This window comes from Phacochoerus africanus, chromosome X, assembly GCF_016906955.1.
Source record: "Phacochoerus africanus isolate WHEZ1 chromosome X, ROS_Pafr_v1, whole genome shotgun sequence".
Lineage (NCBI taxonomy): Eukaryota > Metazoa > Chordata > Mammalia > Artiodactyla > Suidae > Phacochoerus > Phacochoerus africanus.
In genome coordinates this window covers 54617508-54638103 of record NC_062560.1, presented here as the reverse complement: position 1 = coordinate 54638103, position 20596 = coordinate 54617508, and the positions used below count along the sequence as shown (strand labels likewise).

Here is a 20596-nt window from a genome sequence, read left to right as displayed (position 1 = left end):
TTCCTGGGACAGGGATTGAAGACCCAGTGACTTCAACCATGTATAATAATTAACTGACTTTGGTAACTTGTTACCAATTTGGCAGAGACTCTTAACCTGTGTTGACCTAAAAAACTGCAAATACTTTTCCAGCAAAGATGGCTTTATTGGATTTCAGCAGAGAAATGTAATTCAAGATCTGCAATCCTGGCAAGCCACTTGCAGGGCTCTACATGGAATGGGAAGGGGAACATTTTTATAAAGGAGAAAAGAAATTTGGGAGGGCTATGGTCAAAAAACAAACAAACAAAAAAGGATCCATTTCTTTTCATTGACTGAGTCCTTGCCAGGAAAGAAAAGGAATCTTTCTTCTTAGTATTGGGCTCCATGATTGTTAGCAAACCAAACTTGAGCAGCAAAACCAATCTACTGACACCAGGTTGCAGTGAAAGAAAATATGGTTTTTATTGCAGGTTTACAGGTGTCAAGCAAGGAGAACTGACATCTCATGCTCAAAACACTCAAACCCCTGATGGCTTTCAGGGAAGGGTTTTTAAAGGCAATGTGAGGGATAGAGTTACAGGGTGCTTGATGAACTTGTGGACATCTTTCTGATTGGTTTTTGGTAAAGTAACAGAGTGGTATTTCAGGAGTCAACATCATCAACTTTCTGGTTTCAACTTGCCAACTTCCTCCACTTGGTGGGGACTTTAGTATCTGTAAAACAACTTATAAATTGTGCTTATCATACTTATCTTTACTTTTGAATCAAAACTGGGAGTCCTTGTGAGTGACTTATTGAAGCTACTTTCCTGGCTGACTGTCCTATCTTTGTTTTTCCTTTCTTTATCTCCCAAACTTTAACTAGGGCTTGTTCTTTATTCTACAGAGAGGGCCCAGGAAGTCACAGTATATTTCCATGGCCTCATTTCCCAGTCATCAATAAGTAGGAACACAGAGGGATCTGTCTCCAGGAAAGGACCTACACAAGTCTGCTCGAAATCACTCATCACAGGGAATGAGAATTCCTCTTTCTGGTCTCCCAACTCTATTTAACTGTCGTTTCTGTTTACTTTTTTTTTTTTTTTAACATTTCCTCCTTTTGATCAGGACCTTTATCTGAAAGCATTATTGATCAATAGTCTGTTTTTCTAGTTTCAGTGGCTTTTTGTCCCTAAATGCTAGAAATGACTTTTCCTGAGTGTAGTGTCTCTAATATCAGAGGGAAAGTGCACAAATTAGAAGCCTATTATAGTCACATTCCAGTAACAAGAAAGAACTCTCAGGCACTCTTCATTTAAAGTCCATATATTACCAAGATCATAGACATTGGAGATCATCTGAAGCCCTTATGCTCTCATCAAAAGTTTGGAAACAAACTTCCGAGAGACCAGGTCTGGATATCTTGGGAAAGCTGGTCTCATCAGAGGCCATATGCTTCAGTTCCAGGAAATCTTTACTTTCAGGTCAACAGAGGATGTACAGATCCAGTAAGGTTTTTGCATTTTATTTAGGTGTACCATGTGAATCCAAGAGTATATTCCTCAGAGTATGGTTGCACAAGAGTAAGTTAGCAATACCTGATGGGGCCTCTCCAGTGAGGTTAAAGAGAGTTCTTCTGGAGGTGTCTTTTCCAATAGACAGAATCTCTAGGTTGCAAGGAGTGATGCTTAAGATCTTCTACTCTGAAGGGTGCACTGTGAAAATATTCCTCTAGAAAACCATAGTAATATTTAATAGAAGCAATTATGCCATTGCAATATTAGCGTACCTCTCCTTTTTATCCTTGGGAAGCAGGATCCAAGTGCACTGGGCATCTTATGACTGTCTCACAAGATGATAGTTTATGATTTCCAAAATGGTGGATTTGTTGGCATTCCCATTATGGCTCAGTGGTCAAAAACTGGACATAGTATCCATAAGGATGCAAGTTCAATCCCTGGGTTAAGTATCTGGCATTGCCACAAGCTGAAGCGTAGGTCACAGATTTGGCTCATACCTGGTATTGCTGTGTCTGTGGCATAGGCCAGCAGCTACAGATCCAATTTGACCCCTAGCCCAGGAACTTCCATATGCCACTACTGCAGGCCTAAAAAGGAAACAAACAAAAAAACAAAATGTGTGGATTTGACATTTAGAAGGGCCAAGGACAACCTTTCTGGCCAAGGTATTTGGAGTGCCTCTATAAATTTTTCCAAGTAAATTTTAAAAATGCTACTGGTGCTTTTTAGTAAACCAGAATATTAAGGGCAATAATAAGCACAGAGAACTGTTTTAAACCCAGCCCAGCAGTACACACTTGTCCAAGTGTCAGTGTCCTCAGGTGACTGTGGGGTGAGAATGCTGAACTCTAACCACTTGATGTAGGTCCATAATCCTTGTTGCTTTGGAGAAAGAATTCAGCAAAGAGCCTGAGAGTAGTGAGGGAATAAAATGTTTATTAAGAGAGATGAGAGAGAAGATAGGTAAAATAAATTATAGGAAGGCTCTAGTGTGGTGGGGGAGAGGGATAGAAACAGACAGAGACAGGCAGAAAGAGCAAGAGAGGAAGAGAATGACATGTGCTTTGGACGTTTAAATCACTTTTATGGGGGAAGTCCTTCTGAGCTTCCTTTGGCCAGTTATTTTGCTCCACACACATTGGCCTGATTCAGATATTCTCCTGTGTGTGTGTGTGTGTGTGTGTGCACATTTTAGCCAGGACAGATTCTACCACAAGGGTTTCTGGGAAGATGACATGGAGTACTATGGTCTGGTGCCACTCCATTCTCCAACTCCTGAGGAGTCTTTCTGCAAATGTGTACTTCCAGAGGTCTCTTTGACCTCAGGAATGAGAAATAAGTGGTCTCTATGTCTTATCTAAGAAGGGTGAGGCTCCTTCCATAATCTTTATCTTGAAGTATATGTTCACAGGGAACAGATTCCAATTGTTCAGCCTGGGACTCATCCATCTCATGCCTCACCAGGTCAGTAGAACAGGTCCGTCAATCACTATGAAGTTTGAGAGGGGTTCCGCAGGTAAGGATAAATGGACTTTATCAATAGAAGAGGCAGTAGACTGTCTGCAAGGGAAGGCTTTAGTCCAGTGTGAAAACATAGACCATGACTAAAACGTATTTATACCCATGAGACAGAGGACATTACATGACATCCATTTGTCAGAGCTTGAATAGCCTATTAGGCAATTTAAAACATAAATGTCTTAGAATAGTATAAACAGGTGTAACTGTGTTGTAATTCAGAGAAGTGGGATAAGTGAGGTACGTACATTTTGTAGCCTTAATGTTTCCACACTAATATTTATTCATGAAGGATATGATTTTGTCAGTAGTCCAGTGGTTTAATGCATGTGCATTGGTAAGAAGAAGGAATTTTATTTTTTTAATTTTTAAATTATACTTGATTTACAATGTTGTGTCAATTTCTGCTATACAGCAATGTGACATATATATATATATATATATATATAATATTCTTTTTATCATAATATCCTCTATCATGTTCCATCACGAGACACTAGATATAGTTCCCTGTGCTACAAGCAGGATCTCATTGCTTATCCACTCTAAACGGTATAGTTTGCATGTACTAACCCCAAACTCCCAGTCCATCCCACTGCCTCCCCCTCCCCCTTGGCAACCACAAGTCTGTTTGCCGTGTCCATGAGTTTGTTTCTTTTCTGTACATAAGTTCATCTGTGCTATATATTAGGTTCCAAATATGTGATATCATATTTGTCTTTCTCTTTCTGACTTACTTCACTTAGTATGAGAGTCTCTAGTTCCATCCATGTTGCTGCAAATGGCATTATTTTGTTCTTTTTCATGGCTGAGTAGTATTCCATTGTGTATATGGACCATTTCTTGATCCATTCGTCTGTCAATGGATATTTAGTTTGTTTACATGTCTTGGCTATTGTGACCATTGCTGCAATGAACATAGGGGTGCATGAATATTTTTTCAATATTCATTAATATTTCAATAATATTTTTCAATATAAAGTTTTGTCCAGATATATGCCCAAGAGTGGGATCATATGGTAGTTCTATATTTAGTTTTCTGAGGGAACACCTTACTGTTCTCCATAGTGGTTGTACCAAGTTACATTCCCACCAACAGTAAAGGAGTGTACCCTTTTCTCCACACCCTCTACAGCATTTATTATTTGTTGACTTATTAATGATAGCCATTCAGACAGGTGTGAGGTGGTACCTCATTGTAGTTTTGGTTTGCATGTCTCTAATAATTAGCAATGTTGAGCATTTCTTCATGTGAATGTTGGCCATCTGTATGTCTTGGAGAAATATATATTCAGATCTTCTGCCCATTTTTCAATTGAGTTGTTTTTCAGCTGTTGAGTTCTATGAGTTTTCTGTATATTTTAGAGATTAATACCTTGTGGTTGCATGATTTGAAACTATAAACTCCCATTCCATAGTGTACCTTATTTTTTCTATGGGTTCTTTTGCAGTGAAAAGCTTGTAAGTTTGATTAGAACCTATTGGTTGACTTTTGTTGTTATTGCTATTGCTTTGGGAGACTGACCTAATAAAACATTTGTACAGTTGATGTCAGAGAATGTTTGCCTAGGTTCTCTTCTAGGAGTTTGATGGTGTCTTGTCTTATGTTTAAGTCTTTAAGCCATTTTGAGTTTATTTTTGTGCATGATGTGAGAGTGTATTATAGTTTCATTGATTTACATGCAGCCATCCAGTTTTTCCAGCACCACTTACTGAAAAGACTGTCTTTCCCCCATTTTATATTCTTGCCTTTTTTGTCAAAGATTAATTGATCCTAGGTGTCTGGGATTCTTTCTCTGTTCTCTCTTCTGTTCCATTAGTATTTATGTCTGTTTGGGTACCAGTTCCACACTGTCTTGATTACTGTAGCTTTGTAATATTGCTCAAAGTCTGGGAGAGTTATGCCTCCTGCTTGGTCTTTGTTCCTCAGGATTGCTTTGGCAATTCTGGATCTTATATAGTTCCATGTAAATTTTTGGATTGTTTGTTCTAGTTCTGTGAAAAATGTCATGGGTAATTTGATAGAGGTTGCATTGAATCTGTAAATTGCTTTGGGCAGTATGCCATTTTACTGATATTAATTCTTCCCATCCAGAAGCATGGGAAATCTTTACATTTCTTTGAATCATCTTTAAGTTCCTTGTTTAATATTTTATAGTTCTCAGCACATAAGTCTTTCACCTCCTTGGTCAGGTTTATTCCTAGGTATTTAGTTTTTAGGGGTGTGATTTTAAAAGGTATTATATTTTTATATTGCTTTTCTAATATTTCATTATTAGTATACAGAAATGCAAGTGCTTTCTGTATGTTAATCTTGTCTCCTACTACATTGCTGAAATCATTGATCAGTTCAAGTGGTTTTAGTGTGGAGTCCTTAGGTTTTTTTGTATATATGGTATCATGTCATCTGCATAGAGTGACAAATTTACTGCTTCTCTTCCAATCTGGACATGTTTTATTTCTTTTTTTGTCTGATTGCTGTGTTTAGGACTTCCAATACTTTGTTGAATAAAAGTGGTGAGAGTGGACATCCTCGTCTTGTTCTATTTTGATGGGACGAATTTCAGCTTTCCTCCATTGAGTATTATATTGGCTGTGAGTTTGTCATAAATGACTTTTATGATGTTAAGGTATGTTCCCTCTATACCCACTTTAGTAAGAGTTTTTGTCATGAATGGATGTATGGATGTTGGACTCTGTCAAATTTTTTTTTTTTGCATTTATTGAGATAGTCATGTGCCTTTTAACTTTTGTTGATGTGGTGCATGACATTGATTGCTTTGTGTATGTTGAGACATCCATGTGAAACTGGGATTAATACCACTTGGTTGTGGTGTATGATCTTTTTTATATGTTGTTGAATTCAGTTGGCTAAAATTTTGTTGAGAATTTTGGGATCTATGTTCATCAAAGATATTGGCCTATAATTTTCTTGTTTGGTAGTGTCTTTGTCTGGTTTTGGTATTAGGGTGATGGTGGCTTCATAGAATGTCTTTGGGAGTGTTCCCTCTTTTCCAACCTTTTGGAAAATTTAAGAAGGATGGGTATAAGTTCTTCTTTGTATATTTGGTAGAATTTGCCTGTGAAGCCATCTAGTCCTTGACTTTTGTTTGTAGGGGGTGTTTTTTTATGACATATTCAATTTCATTTCTAGTGATTGGACTGTTCAGTTGATCTCTTTCTTCTTGATTCAGTTTTGGAAGGCTGTAAGTCTATAGAAAGAAGTCCATTTCATCTAGGTTTTCAAATTTATTGGCATATAATAGTTCATAGTAGTCTCTTATGGTTTTTTGTATTTCTGTACTACCCATTGAGATTTGTCCTTTTTCATTTCTTATTTTGTTTGAGTTCTTTCTTTCTACTTGGTGATTCTGGCCAGAAGTTTGTCAACTCTGTTTACCCTGTCAAAGAAACAGTTAGTGGGTTTATTGATTTTTTTCTATTGTTTTTGAATCTCTATTTTAGTGATTTCCCCTCTTGTCTTTATGATTTCCCTCTTTATGCTGACTTTAGGGTTGTTTGTTCTTCTTTTTCTAATTCTTTAGTGGTGGGTTAAGTGGTTGACTTGAGATTTTTCTTCTTTTTTGAGGAAGGCCTGTATTGCTATGAACTTCCCTCCACATACCACTTTTGCAGCATCTTATAGATTTTGAATGGTTGTTTTTCCAATATCATTTGTCTCAAGGTATTTTTTAATTTCTTTTTTTTTCTTTTTTGCTTTTTAAGGCTGCACTTGCAGCATATGGAGGTTCCCAGGCTAGGGGTTTGAATCAGAGCTACAGCTGCCGGCCTATGCCACAACCACAGCAACATGGGATCCAAGCTATGTCTGTGACCTACACCACAGTTCACAGCAGTGCCAGATCTTTAATCCACTGAGCAAGGCCAGGCATCAAACCCAAAACCTCATGGTTCCTAGTCGGATTTGTTTCCACTGAGCTATGATGGGAATTCCTTAATTTCCCTTTTGATTTCCTTGTTGACATATTGTCTTTTTAGTAGCATGTTGTTTAGTCTCCCTGTAGTCAGCTTCTTCTCATTTCTTTTCCTGTGTTTGATTTCTAGTTTCATGCCATTGTGGTCATAGAAGATACTTGAAATAATTTATATACTCTTAAATTTTTTTAGCATAGTTTTGTGGCCCTGTATGTGGTCCATCCTTGAAAATGTTCCATGTGCACTTGAAAAGAGTGTATATTCTGAGTTTTTTGGGCATAATGTCCTGAAAATATCAATTTAGTCTAACTTTTCTATTCATTTAGGGACCCTGTTGTCATACTGATATTTTGTCTAGAGCATCTGTACATTGATGTGAGTGGAATGTTAAAAAATCTCCTACTCTTATTGTTTGGGGAAATTTCACTTTGGACAATGTTAGTGGTTCAGATGCTGTGTTTCCTTTAAGGGCACTGTTCCTTGTGGAAATGTCAAAAAGATAATTTTCCTCTGCTTCCAAAGAGTCAAATTTAGAACTATACCCTAGAATCTTATTAATAGATAAAGAGGTAGGTAACAGTATTAAATTCAATCATTCATAATCATAGGGGCCATTTTTAATGTATTTTCATTGGAAATAAGGAAGCCACACTTCTTCCCCAACATTTCAAAATCATGAGCCACTCATAATAATAATAATAACATCTACTATCAGTATAAATATTGGCCATTTTATCCTTGGCTAAATTAGAAGCTTGTTTTAAGAGCATATGATTTAGCCTATTTGGCCAAAGTACTCTAGGGAAAGATGCTGCCCCAAAAGCAATTGTAGTAGCATACCCACATTACCTTTTAAAAAAATAAGAGCCAACAGTGCAACATGAAAAGTCAATGTTACCTCCCCATGGGTCCCAGCCATTCTCAAGAGCCCAGCTACCAGGCATTGGCTACCAGCTATGCCCATTGCCTCCATCTCCCTGGCAGCACATGAAGGCCATATACCAGCACAAGTATAATAGCCTGCACACATTGAGGAAAAAGATAGCAAGCATCCAAACTAAAAGCAGCCCTCATGTCAAAAAAGAAAAAAAAAGAAAAATAGTAAGCCCTTACAATCTACCCAGGGGCCCTCCAGAACTATGGTATATAATAGCCCTCCAGAGCTATGATAGTTGTTTTCTTTAAACTAAAAGAACAAAAAAAATATAAGCAAAATGAAGATGCTCAGCAACCATTTCCAGTTTAAAAAAAAAAAAGCAGGAGAATTCCCTTGATGATACAAAGAATGAATCAGAACTTTGCAGTCTAACTGATACTGAGTTCAAAAAGCGATAGTGAAAATACTGAAGGAATTAAGAGCAGATATGAAGGAATTAAGAGCTGATATGAACAGTAATGCAGATTACATTGGAAAGGAACTAGAAAATATAATGAGGAGCCAAAAAAATTAGGAAATTCATTTGCAAACCCAAGCTGAGTTGAAGGCACTTAAGAGCAGAATGAATAATGCAGAGAAACAAATTAGTGACCTCAAAAATAGAATAATGTAAATCACATAATCAGGACAGCAGGAAAAAACCAAATAAAAAAAAACATGAAAGCAATATGAGTCTAAGGGATAAATATAAAGTGGGCCAATCTATGCATAACAGAGATTCCAGAAGGAGAAGAAAATGAAAAGGGGATTGAAAATAAAGTTGAAGAAATTATGGTGGAAAACTTTCCAAATCTAAAGGAAACATATCAAAGCACTGGGAAGTGTATCTGGGCACTTATGATAGAGCATGATAATGTGAGAAAAAGGAATGTATACATGTATGTGCGACTGAGTCACCTTGCTGTACAGTAGAAAATCGACAGAACACTGTAAACCAACTATAGTGGAAAAAATAAAAAACATTATAAAATAAAAAAATAAAGGAAACAGATATCAAGATACAGGAACCACAGATGGGCCCCAAACAAGTTGAACCGAAATAGACACACACCAAGAGATATTACAATAAAAATGGAAAAAAAATAAAGATGAGAGGATTTTAAAGGCATCAAGGAAAAAAAAGTTAATTATATGGGAACTTCCATAAGGCTATAAGTTGATTTTTCTACAGAAACACTACAGGACAGAAGACAATGGCAAGATATACTCGAAGTTCTAGAAAAGAAGAAACTATAGCCTAGAATACTCTACCCAGCAAGAATATCATTTAAAATTGAAAGAGAAATAAATTATTTCTCCAACAAACAAAACCATAAAGAATAGAGCAGTACCAAACACATTCTCAAAGAAATACTGAAAGGGCTCCTCTAAATAAAAACTAAGTAAGAAAAGGAATACAAAAATACGATACCTTTTAAAATTGCACCTCACAAAATCAAATACCTCGGAGTACACCTGACCAAGGAGGTAAAGGACCTATATGCCGAGAACTATAAAACTTTAATTAAAGAAATCAAAGAAGATGTAAAGAAATGGAAAGATATTCCATGTTCCTGGATTGGGAAAATCAATATTGTAAAAATGGCCATACTACCCAAAGCAATCTACAGATTCAATGCAATCCCTATCAAATTACCCATGACATTTTTCACAGAACTAGAACAAACAATCCAAACATTTCTATGGAACCACAAAAGACCCAGAATCGCCAAAGCAATCCTGAGAAACAAAAACCAAGCAGGAGGCATCACTCTCCCAGACTTCAAGAAATACTACAAAGCCACAGTCATCAAAACAGTGTGGTACTGGTATCAAAACAGACAGACAGACCAATGGAACAGAAGAGAGAATCCGGAAATAAACCCTGACACCTATGGTCAATTCATCTTTGACAAGGGAGGCAAGAACATAAAATGGGAAAAAGAAAGCCTATTCAGCAAGCCTTGCTGGGAAACCTGGACAGCTGCATGCAAAGCAATGAAACTAGAACACACCCTCACACCATGCACAAAAATAAACTCAAAATGGCTGGAAGACTTAAATATACGACAGGACACCATCAAACTCCTAGAAGAAAACATAGGCCAAACACTCTCTGACATCAACATCATGAATATTTTCTCAGGTCAGTCTCCCAAAGCATTAGAAATCAGAGCAAAAATAAACCCATGGGACCTCATCAAACTGACAAGCTTTTGCACAGCAAAGGAAACCCAAAAGAAAACAAAAAGACAACTTACAGAATGGGAGAAAACAGTTTCAAATGATGCAACTGACAAGGGCTTAATCTCTAGAATATATAAACAACTTATACAACCCAACAGCAAAAAAGCCAATCACCCAATGGAAAAATGGGCAAAAGACCTGAACAGAATGTTCTCCAAAGAAGATATACAGATGGCCAGCAAACACATGAAAACATGCTCAACATCGCTGATTATAAGAGAAATGCAAATCAAAACTACCATGAGATATCACCTCACGCCAGTCAGAATGGCCATCATTAATAAATCCACAAATAACAAGTGCTGGAGGGGGTGTGGAGAAAAGGGAACCCTCCTGCACTGTTGGGGGGAATGTAAACTAGTATAGCCACTATGGAGAACAGTTTGGAGATACCTTAGAAATCTATCCATAGAACTTCCATATGACCCCGCAATCCCACTCTTGGGCATCTATCTGGACAAAACTCTACTTAAAAGAGGCACGTGCACCTGCATGTTCATTGCAGCACTATTCACAATAGCCAGGACATGGAAACAACCCAAATGTCCATCGACAGATGATTGGATTCGGAAGAAGTGGTATATATACACAATGGAATACTACTCAGCCATAAAAAAGAATGACATCATGCCATTTGCAGCAACATGGATGGAACTAGAGACTCTCATACTGAGTGAAATGAGCCAGAAAGACAAAGACAAATACCATATGATCTCACTTATAACTGGAATCTAATATCCAGCACAAATGAACATCTCCACAGAAAAGAAAATCATGGACTTGGAGAAGGGACTTGTGGCTGCCTGATGGGAGGGGGAGGGAGTGGGAGGGATCGGGAGCTTGGGCTTATCAGACACAACTTAGAATAGATTTACAAGGAGATCCTGCTGAATAGCATTGAGAACTTTGTCTAGATACTCATGTTGCAACAGAAGAAAGGCTGGGGGAAAAATGTAATTGTAATGTATACATGTAAGGATAACCTGACCCCCTTGCTGTACAGTGGGAAAATAAAAAAAAAATTAAAAAAATAAAAAAAAATAAAAACTAAGTAAGAAGAAATAGGCTGGAGGAAATCACAATTGGAAAGTAATCACTTAAATAAGCCAATATACAGAACTAAAAGAAAAAAAAAACTATTGTGAAAGTGATTACAAATACAGGAACAGGAAAGGATAAACGCGAAGATGTTAAAAAAAGGACATCAATATCCCCCACATCCAAAATGCAGGGAAGGAGTGTAAGAAAATCTTGACTCTTTAAAAAAAAATAATTAGAGTCAAAAAACAATAGATCCCAGTGCTACACAGCAGGACCTCATTGCTTATCCATTCTAAGGCAATAATCTGCATCTATTAGCCCCAAGTTCTGAATCCATCCCACTCCCTCCCCCTCCCCCTTGGCAACCACAAGTCTACTGTCTAATCCAGCTCTAATGAAAAAAAACAAAAATCATTATATAAAAAAAGCAATAGAAAAAAATCAATAAATCCAAGAGCTGGTACTTTGAATTGGTAAATTGTATTTATAAACCTCTGACCAGACTCACCAGGAAGAGGAGAGAAAAAACTCAAACAATATAAGAAATGAAAAAGGATAAATCTCAATGGATACTGCAGAAATACAAAAAAATATGTATATAAGAGAATACTATGAACAATTATATGCCAACACATTTAACAACCTAGAAGAAATGGAAAATTTTCTGAAGACATAGAGCCTGCCAAAACTGAATGAAGAAGAAACAGATCAATAGAACAGACTGATCATTAGAGATGAAATTGAATATGTAATAAAAATGCCCCCTACAAACAAGTCCAGAGCAGATGGCTTCACTGGCGAATTCTACACAGCATACAAAGAATTTATAACCATCCTCCTTAAATTTTCCCAACAGGTTGAAAGAGAAGGAACAAACGCCTGAAGACATTCTATGAAGCCACTATTACCCTAATATGAAAACCAGACAAAGATACTACCAAAAAAGAAAATTATAGGCCTGTATCTTTGATGAATATAGACACAAAAATTCTCAACAAAATTTTAGCTAACTAAATTCAACAACTTATAACAAAGATCACACACCATGACCAGTAGTATTCATCCCAAATTCACAAGGATGGTTCAAGATATGCAAATCAATCAACACCATATACCACATTAACAAAAAAAAGTCAGAAACCACATGAGCATCTTAATAGATGCAGATAAATCATTTGACAAAACCCAGTAACCAGGCATGATAAAAACTCTTACCAGAGTTCCCGTCGTGGCACAGTGGTTAGCGAATCTGACTAGGAACCATGAGGTTGCGGGTTCGGTCCCTGCCCTTGCTCAGTGGGTTAACAATCTGGTGTTGCCGTGAGCTGTGGTGTAGGTTGCAGACGTGGCTCGGATCCGGCGTTGCTGTGGCTCTGGTGTAGGCCAGTGGCTACAGCTCCGATTCGACCCCTAGCCTGGGAACCTCCATATGCCGCGGGAGCGGCCCAAGAAATAGCAAAAAGACAAAAAAAAAAAAAAACTCTTATCAAAGTGGGTACAGAGGGAACACAACTTACATAAGAAAAGTCATGTATGACAAACCCACAGCCAATAAAATACTCAATGGAGAAAAACCTGAAAGCCTTTCACTAAAATATGGAACAAGACAAGGATGCCCACTCTCACCACTGTTATTCAACATAGTATTGAAAGTCCTAGCCACAGCAAGACAAATAAAAGAAATAAAATGTATTCAAATTGGAAGAGAAGAGGTAAACTTGTCCCTGTATGCAGATGATATGATATTGTATATAGAAAACCCTAAGGACTCTACACAGAAGCTATTCAAACTGATCACCAAATTCAGCAAAATAGCAGGATACAAGATTAACATTCAAAAATCAGTTGCATTTCTGTATACAAACAATGAAGTATTAGAAAAGGAATACAAAAATACAATATCTTTTAAAATTGCACCCCAAAAATTAAACACTTAGGAATAAACCTGACTGAGGAGGTGAAAGACTTATATGCTGATAACTATAAATCATTAATCAAATAAACTAAAGAGGATTCAAAGAAATGGAAAGATATTTCATGATTCTGGATGGGAAAAAATTAATATCAGTAAAATGGCCATACTACCCAAAGCAATTTAGAGATTCAATGCAAACCCTGTCAATTACGCATGACGTTTTTCACAGAATTGGAACAAACAATCTAAAAAAAATTATATGGAACCACAAAAGACCCAGAATTGCCAAAGCAATCCTGAGGAAAAAAAAAAACCAAGTAGGATTCATAACTCTCCCAGACTTCAGACAATATTACATAACTACAGTAATCAAGATGGTGTGGTCCTGTTAACACAAACAGACATACAGACCAATGGAACAGAATAGAGAAACCAGAAAGAAACCCAGACACCTATGTTCAATGAATCATTGACAAAAGAGGAAAGAATACAAAATGCGAAAAAGACAGTCTCTTCAGCAAGTGGTGCTAGGAAAACTAGACAGCTGCATGTAAATCAATGAAACTAGAACACACCCTCCCACCATGCACAAAAATAAACTCAAAATGGCTTAAAGACTCAAACTGTGAGAAAGAGAATGTATATATGTATATACATATGTAAAGGATGTGTATTATATACACACACACACACACACACACACACATATGTATGACTGATCACTTTGCTCTACAACATAAATTGACAGTTGATTTTTAAATCAACTATAATAAAAATTTAAAAAAAAATTTAAAAAAAATGGAGTTCCTGTTGTGGCTCAGTGGTTAACGAATCTGACTAGGAACCATGAGGTTGTGGGTTCGATCCCTGGACTTGCTCAGTGGGTTAAGGATCTGGCATTTCTGTGAGCTGTGGTGTAGGTTGCAGATACAGCTCAGATCCCGCATTGCTGTGGCTCTGGCGTAGACTGGCAGCTACAGCTCTGATTAGACCCCTAGCCTGGGAACCTCCATATGCTGAGGGAGCAGCCCAAGAAATGGTAAAAAAGACAAAAAAAAATTTTTAAATTAAACATAATACAAAATACCATAAAATTCCTAGAGTAGAACATAGGCAAAACATTCTCTGACATCAGATGTTTTCTTAAGTCGGTCTCCCAAAGCAATAGACATAAAACAAAAATCAACCAATGGGACCTAATTAAACTTACAAGCTTTTCCAGAGCAAAGGAAACCATCAAAAAAAGACAATCTATAGAATGGGAGAAAATAGTTGCAAATATGCAAGTAGCAAGTGCTTAATCTCCAAAATATACAACCAACTCTTACAATTCAATAGCAAAAAATCAAACGACCCAGTTGAAAAATGGGCAGGGGACCTGAATAGACATTTCTCCAAAGAAGACATATGGATGGCCAACAGGCACATAAAAAATGCTCAATTTCACTAATTATTACAGAAACGCAAGGCAAAACTGCAATGAGGTACCACCTCACACTGGTCAGAATGGCTATCATTAATAAGTCTACAAAGAAATGCTGGTTAGGGTGTGGAGAAAAGGGAACCCTCCCAGCCTGTTAGTGGGCATGTAAATTGTTAAAACCACTGTGGAAGACACTTTGGAGGTACCTCAGCAAACTAAATATAGAACTACCCTAAGATCCAACAGTCCCACTCCTGGGCATTTATCTGGAAAAAAATTTTATTGAAAAAGACACATGCACCCATATGTTCATTACAGCACTATTCACAATAGCCAAGACATGAAAACAACCTAAAGTCCATTGACAGATGAATGAATTAAGAAGACGTGGTACATATACAAAATAGAATACTACTTAGCCATAAAAAAGAACAACATAATGCCATTTTTAGTTATACGGCTGGAACTAGAGATTCTCATACTACATGAAGTATGTCAGAAAGAGAAAGACAAATACCGTATGATAGCACTTTTATCTGGAATCTAATATATGGCACAAATGAACCTATCTACAGGAAAGAAGGAAACTCATGCACGTGGAGAACAAACATGTGGTTGCCAAAGCGGGAAGGGGATGGAGTGGGATGGACTGGAAGTTTTGGGTTGGTAGATGAAAACTATTGCATTTGGAGTGCATAGGCAATGAGATCCTGCTGTGTAGAATAGGGAACTCTATCCAGTCAATTTTGATGAAACATGATGGAGGTTAATGTGAGAAAATGTATGTATATGTATAATTGAGTCACTTTGTTGTAGAATAGAAATTGACAGAACATTGTAAATCATGTATAATTTTATAAATTAAAAAATTAAAAAATAAATAATAAAAATAATTTAAAAAAAGAAATTAAAAGTTTAGCTTCTGGATCCTCCTAAGACTTAATCTTAAAGGGACAGTTTCTGACAAATTCAGAGGAAAAGGGCATGGGGAGAGTTTCAGAGAAAAATGAAAGTTGAATGATTGAATTAGTATGGGACAACTGAAGTTATAGAGGTGTATGATGTGTAGAAGTGAAGGATGAAGTTGTTGACAGATATGGAGTCTGGCCATGAGTAGAGGAGGGAGAGGCAGAGACAACAAGATGGCATCAGAAAACAAGCCAGAGACAAAAGAAGGCGAGGAAGAAGGGCCTGAGGCTTTGAGAGCTATTTTATCTTTCTTTAATCATTTGTTTGCTTTAGTTAATCTTAAAATATTATTTTCCAAAAAGGCATTTGTAGATTCCTGATAATGTTGGGAAGCCTCAAAATACCAATATAAATATGAATTCCACTCAGCTCTGGAAAATTTTGGGCTATTGAAGTGCAATTTGTTTTTAAGGAAATTACGTTTGTGGATTTCAAAGTTTCCCATAATGGCCATTGGTATTCTAAATTGCCTTTGGTCAGGTTGGTTCATTTAGTTTAAAATGCACAAGAGAAAGAACCAAGGTTTGCCAGAGTTCCTGTGATGGAGGGTGCCCTTAAAATGCTGAGATAACTGAGATCTGATTTCTCAAAGGTTTTTCTATAGAGTAAAGGACAATTTTCAAACAGTTTAACTGGCATATAACACCAAGAGCAATTCTAACAGTTTGCAGACTTGAATACCAGCCATTTCTAAGGAAGCAGCTTGGTCCCACAGGAGCCAGGCCAAAGGATTTTTTAGTCAGTTTCCAGTAAACAGCTCCTCTTCCAAAGTAATAGGCTGATGCCTGAAAAACCATCACATTTTCAGAGGAACACCTCCTATTTCTGGAGGAATTGTACTGAAGGTGTTTTTAGCCAGCTTCTGTTGATACAGTGTGATGTTAAAATCAGATCAAATTGCCAAACAGATATCTGCATACAGAACCAGGCTTTAATCAGAAAGATGAAACCTTAAAAGAGATCCGAAATAAGCCTGGAGAGCTTCACATACAAAGAGTTCAGATCCAAGAGAAAGCCATATTTTCAAACTCCAGAGTTGGGGAGAAAACAGTGAGTAACCATGGGCTTAATTATGGGTAACACACCTGTTTGCTCACCAATGTTCTGGTCCCTGTTTAGGCCACCAAAATGTTGTCCCCAAATAAAAATACTGCCAGATATTTTGCCAGCAAAGATGTTTTTTATGCTGGATTAGCATAGAATTGCAACTCAAGTTCTGCCACCATGATGAGCCAAATCTAAGTCCCTGCACAACAAGGGAAGAACACTCTTAGATGAAAAGGAAGTGGGGAGGGCTGTAGTAATGAAAGAGTACATGGCTTTTCATTGGCTTAGTTCTTGCCCAGAAAGGATTCTTCTTTCTTCTTCCTTTCAGGCTCTGCTATCATCAGAGGTCCTAAAGTTCCCCTTCTGGTCTCTGCCCTCTTTTTAATTTAAGTTCCTGCTTATTAGTTTTTTATACCTTTGCCATCCAAACTGTTAACTTCTCTGTACATCCAATCCTCTTAGGGATGGATAATACAGGTGGAAAAAACTATGTTCACAGTGACTTAGGAGTACTAAGGAGGAACTTAAAGAATGTAGGTCCAGGAACTATTTTTTATCTTTTCTAGAAAGATAGTATGGCTGGTTTGCAGTTAGATAAACCTATCATTTATCATTTGATCCCGGGCAACTAATTTATCCTTTCTACCTTTGATTTCCTTACTGTAAAATGGGCTACTATCTACCTTAGGGAGTAGTTGTGGAGACTGAATGATATGGTATGCATAAATATACTCAGTAGGGTATCTGATACATAACAGATACTGCACAGATACTTCATAGATATTACTTTCCTCTTTTTCAACTTGGAGGTCACAATTTTGGAAAAGAAATAAGGATTGAGGATGAAAACACCTGGCTATATTGATATCAAAGGAGAGGACTTGAAATTGGTCTTAGCTAAGATGTGCTTCTGGCAAGAGAAAGTTTCTCTCAATCAGTCTCTCTCTCTCATTCTTGCTTTTCCACACATATATAGTCTCTTTTTAAAGTACTTTGTTATGTGCTTTAAGTGCATTATCTCATTTCTTCATCTCACAAGGTAGGTATTATCACTATCCCTTTTATGCAGATGAGGAAATTGAGACTCATCGACATGAATTCATTTGCCTTGTCTCACACTGAGTAAAGGTTAAAGTCAATAGCAAATGCAGAATCCTCACTTCCCCCATTTCAATATGAACCAAACACACAAAAAAATCCCCAAGAAGGGATAAACAAATAGGTGCTGTTTTCTTTAATTCAGTTGCTTTATTTTTATTTTCTCTACTCCCTGTTGTCTTTTAGGCTCTTTGTCATTGGATCTTTGCTTGCATTAATTGATGATACACAGTAAACCTGCCTGAATTTGGGAGAAGGACCAGATAGTTCCTTGGGAGCTCTGTTGTTTAAGCCAAATGTTGGCTCACTCTCCACCCCCACTGAGTAACTGATCCTGATTAGTTTTCTTTGTAGGTTTTCTTTCCCCCAGAGGAACCATCACCAAGGACTCCACCCCTCAAAATCCTCCTGGAAAAATGTCACTCTCTGCCCATCTCAAAGGGCATCCCCCGGGAGCTGGATCAAGTGAGCTGGAGGAGATTCAGAAGGATTTGCACAGGTATGCCTTTTGTGCCCTTGTTCCTGAGGCAGGACATGCCCAGCAGGCCTCACACATAGACAGATTGTGTTGACTACCCTTCTTCTGCAATCCTTCCTCCCAGTTCCCCAGTACTCTTGCTCAATGGTACTTGAAACTTCACTTAGCAATACCTTGGAATAAATGTTTGCCTTTCCATGCTTTTCTTTTAAAATGCAAATGTCCTTATTTGGGGATCCTTTAATCTCAAAGCACTCAGAAATCTCGTTTTCCTCATTTTTTTCCCAGAATCTCTGTGTCTAATAATTTCTAAGTCTCATAAACTCCAATTTCTCCTCTTCATCCTTTTCACAATGCACTTATAACACTCTCCTGGCCTCAAAGGAACCAATTCCATTTTTCCCACTTCCCATGGGATCATTCTAGCCCTGTCTCTCTTGCATCTTGTTTAGAATTACTCTCTGAGGGTCTCAGGTCCCTTCCCCTTCACTGACCACTAACTATGGAAAGCTCCTCGAGGCTGAAAACAACTTCATTCACTTCACTCAAAACCCAGAGTCTTCCCCCAACCAACACCTCAATTCCTTCCTAGAGCTTCAGGGTACATCTTTTGTAACTCAGCTTGCTAGCCCTGACTTACAGATTCGTGTGGCTCATAAGTAAATCTCCATCTTCTCCCACAACTGGGAGAATCCATACACTCTTACCTATGGGCCTTAGAGCACACATTAACAGTCCCCTAACATGCCCCATCTCCAGTTGTTTTTACAGCAACATAATTTGCATTAATGCTAAGAACATACAAGACTTTGTAGTATTCCTTTCCAAAGTTTTCTATCTTGTCTCCAAGCTCTGGGAACCCTGATCCCACTTCCCTATGACCCAAAGTTTCCTTCAACCCCAAAGATTTGGGAATTGCCACTTCTCTGCTCTTCTTTTTTTTTTCTCCTGACTCCATGTGTTGAGGACATGTGGGGTGCTTTGGCTTGGTACTTATTTCCAACCCTGCAATTCTTTGCCAGAATTCTAGGAAGATAAGAGCCAAAGAAATTTCAGGCTTGGGTCTTTTGTCACATCATCTCCTTCAGAAATTCCCAGAAGTCAGGGAGGTGGTAAAAGAGTGAAGAATTCTGAAGGGAGATAATCCTTCACTGTCAAAACTAGGAGAGTCTTTAGAGGTTGCTCAGTCATCTTGTTTTATGAATGGGTAAATGGGCTCAGATGGGAGAAGGAACCTGCTCAAGGTCATAAGTCCGTTCATAACAGACTTGTGACTGAGGGCTTCAACCTCCTGACTTTCCACCATCTCAAAATGTGATTTTGTTCCAGTTCTAGGGGAAACTCTTAAACTTTGGAATTTCATGACTTGGTTCCATTCAAGCTCACCTATACTGGATTTGCCAGCCACCTCCTTCCCCCTTAAAAAGACTGCAAGTTGTGGGCACCAAGGCAGCAGTAGATACCTGCCATATTTTCTAAGTCCTTTGCCTGAGAATAAAGCACTCTCACATAATCCCCTGGGAGACTAGGCAAGAGCATCTAAAGAAGGGGATCTGGTCACAGCTTGTTCCCTCCTCCTTCTTTTTTAAGGAAATGAACCCAACCCCCCAGCAATTCAGAGGCTTTTTTAACAGCTGCTACAACTCAACTGCCAAGCACATCAGAGTGCCTCACCCTCACCATGCTCCTGACTGTTAACAGCAAACAGCAGTCCCTCAGGGGAGGACCTAGCAAAGTCAGGGTTAATAGCTATCTTAGGGACTGCTGTGGGCTTATTTATAGATCATTGGTGGGAAAACTTACCTCTGAGTTTGTCATAGGTCCTGCCATCACCTCAGCAGCCACACTCACCTCAGAGATATAAGTGGCTCCCACATTGCTGTTCTGCTTCTCAATGTCCCAAACAGACACTTGGGTTAAAAATATCCGTAGGGAGGAGAATGGCATCAGTATCCCATTTGGGAAGCCAATCATCATTCAGATCCTCTAACATCCCTGGATATTAGTACCTGTTTTACTTCCATATTGCTCAGGGCCCAGAGGACTCCAGTTTGGTTTCTACTGTATAATCTGCCCTTCCGTCTTTCTCTACAAACTCTCCTACCATCTCTTCCCTCTTGGCTTCTAATCAGAAGGTTCTCAAGGCAGACTATTATAATGGAAAGAGAATTAGCTTTGGAATGAACAAACCAAAGTTAAAATTTCTGTTCTGTCACTTTGGGAAGGTTGCATAACCTATCTGGACCTCAATTTCACTATCTGATGAAATGAGATACTAGATAACATCTGGCTCATAGGATTATTGTGAGGATAGAGTGAAAGAGAATCTGTTAATGTCCCTGTCAGTTTCTGGATTACAAGGAACTCAGTGATGGCAGTTTCCTTCTCTCCACTGCCCTCTACCAATGTGCCCAAGGATTTCCCCCACAAGCACACACACATATACCACTGTAGGGCCCAATCTGAATCTGCCCCAGTACAGACAGGACTACTTACTCTCCTTCATTTGCTTACTCACTCACACAAC

At 38.1% G+C, this 20596-nt stretch overlaps 1 protein-coding gene across 2 annotated transcripts in view; it reads left to right on the top strand.

Annotated features, from left to right (window-relative positions):
* Positions 1-20596, top strand: part of ARHGEF9 (Cdc42 guanine nucleotide exchange factor 9) — a 298553-nt gene that overhangs the window by 10071 nt on the left and 267886 nt on the right. For both annotated transcript variants that reach the window (XM_047764828.1, XM_047764824.1), the window contains exon 2: positions 17946-18090. In XM_047764828.1, the coding sequence (XP_047620784.1) occupies positions 17946-18090 (145 nt within the window). The remainder of the gene's footprint in view (positions 1-17945; positions 18091-20596) is intronic.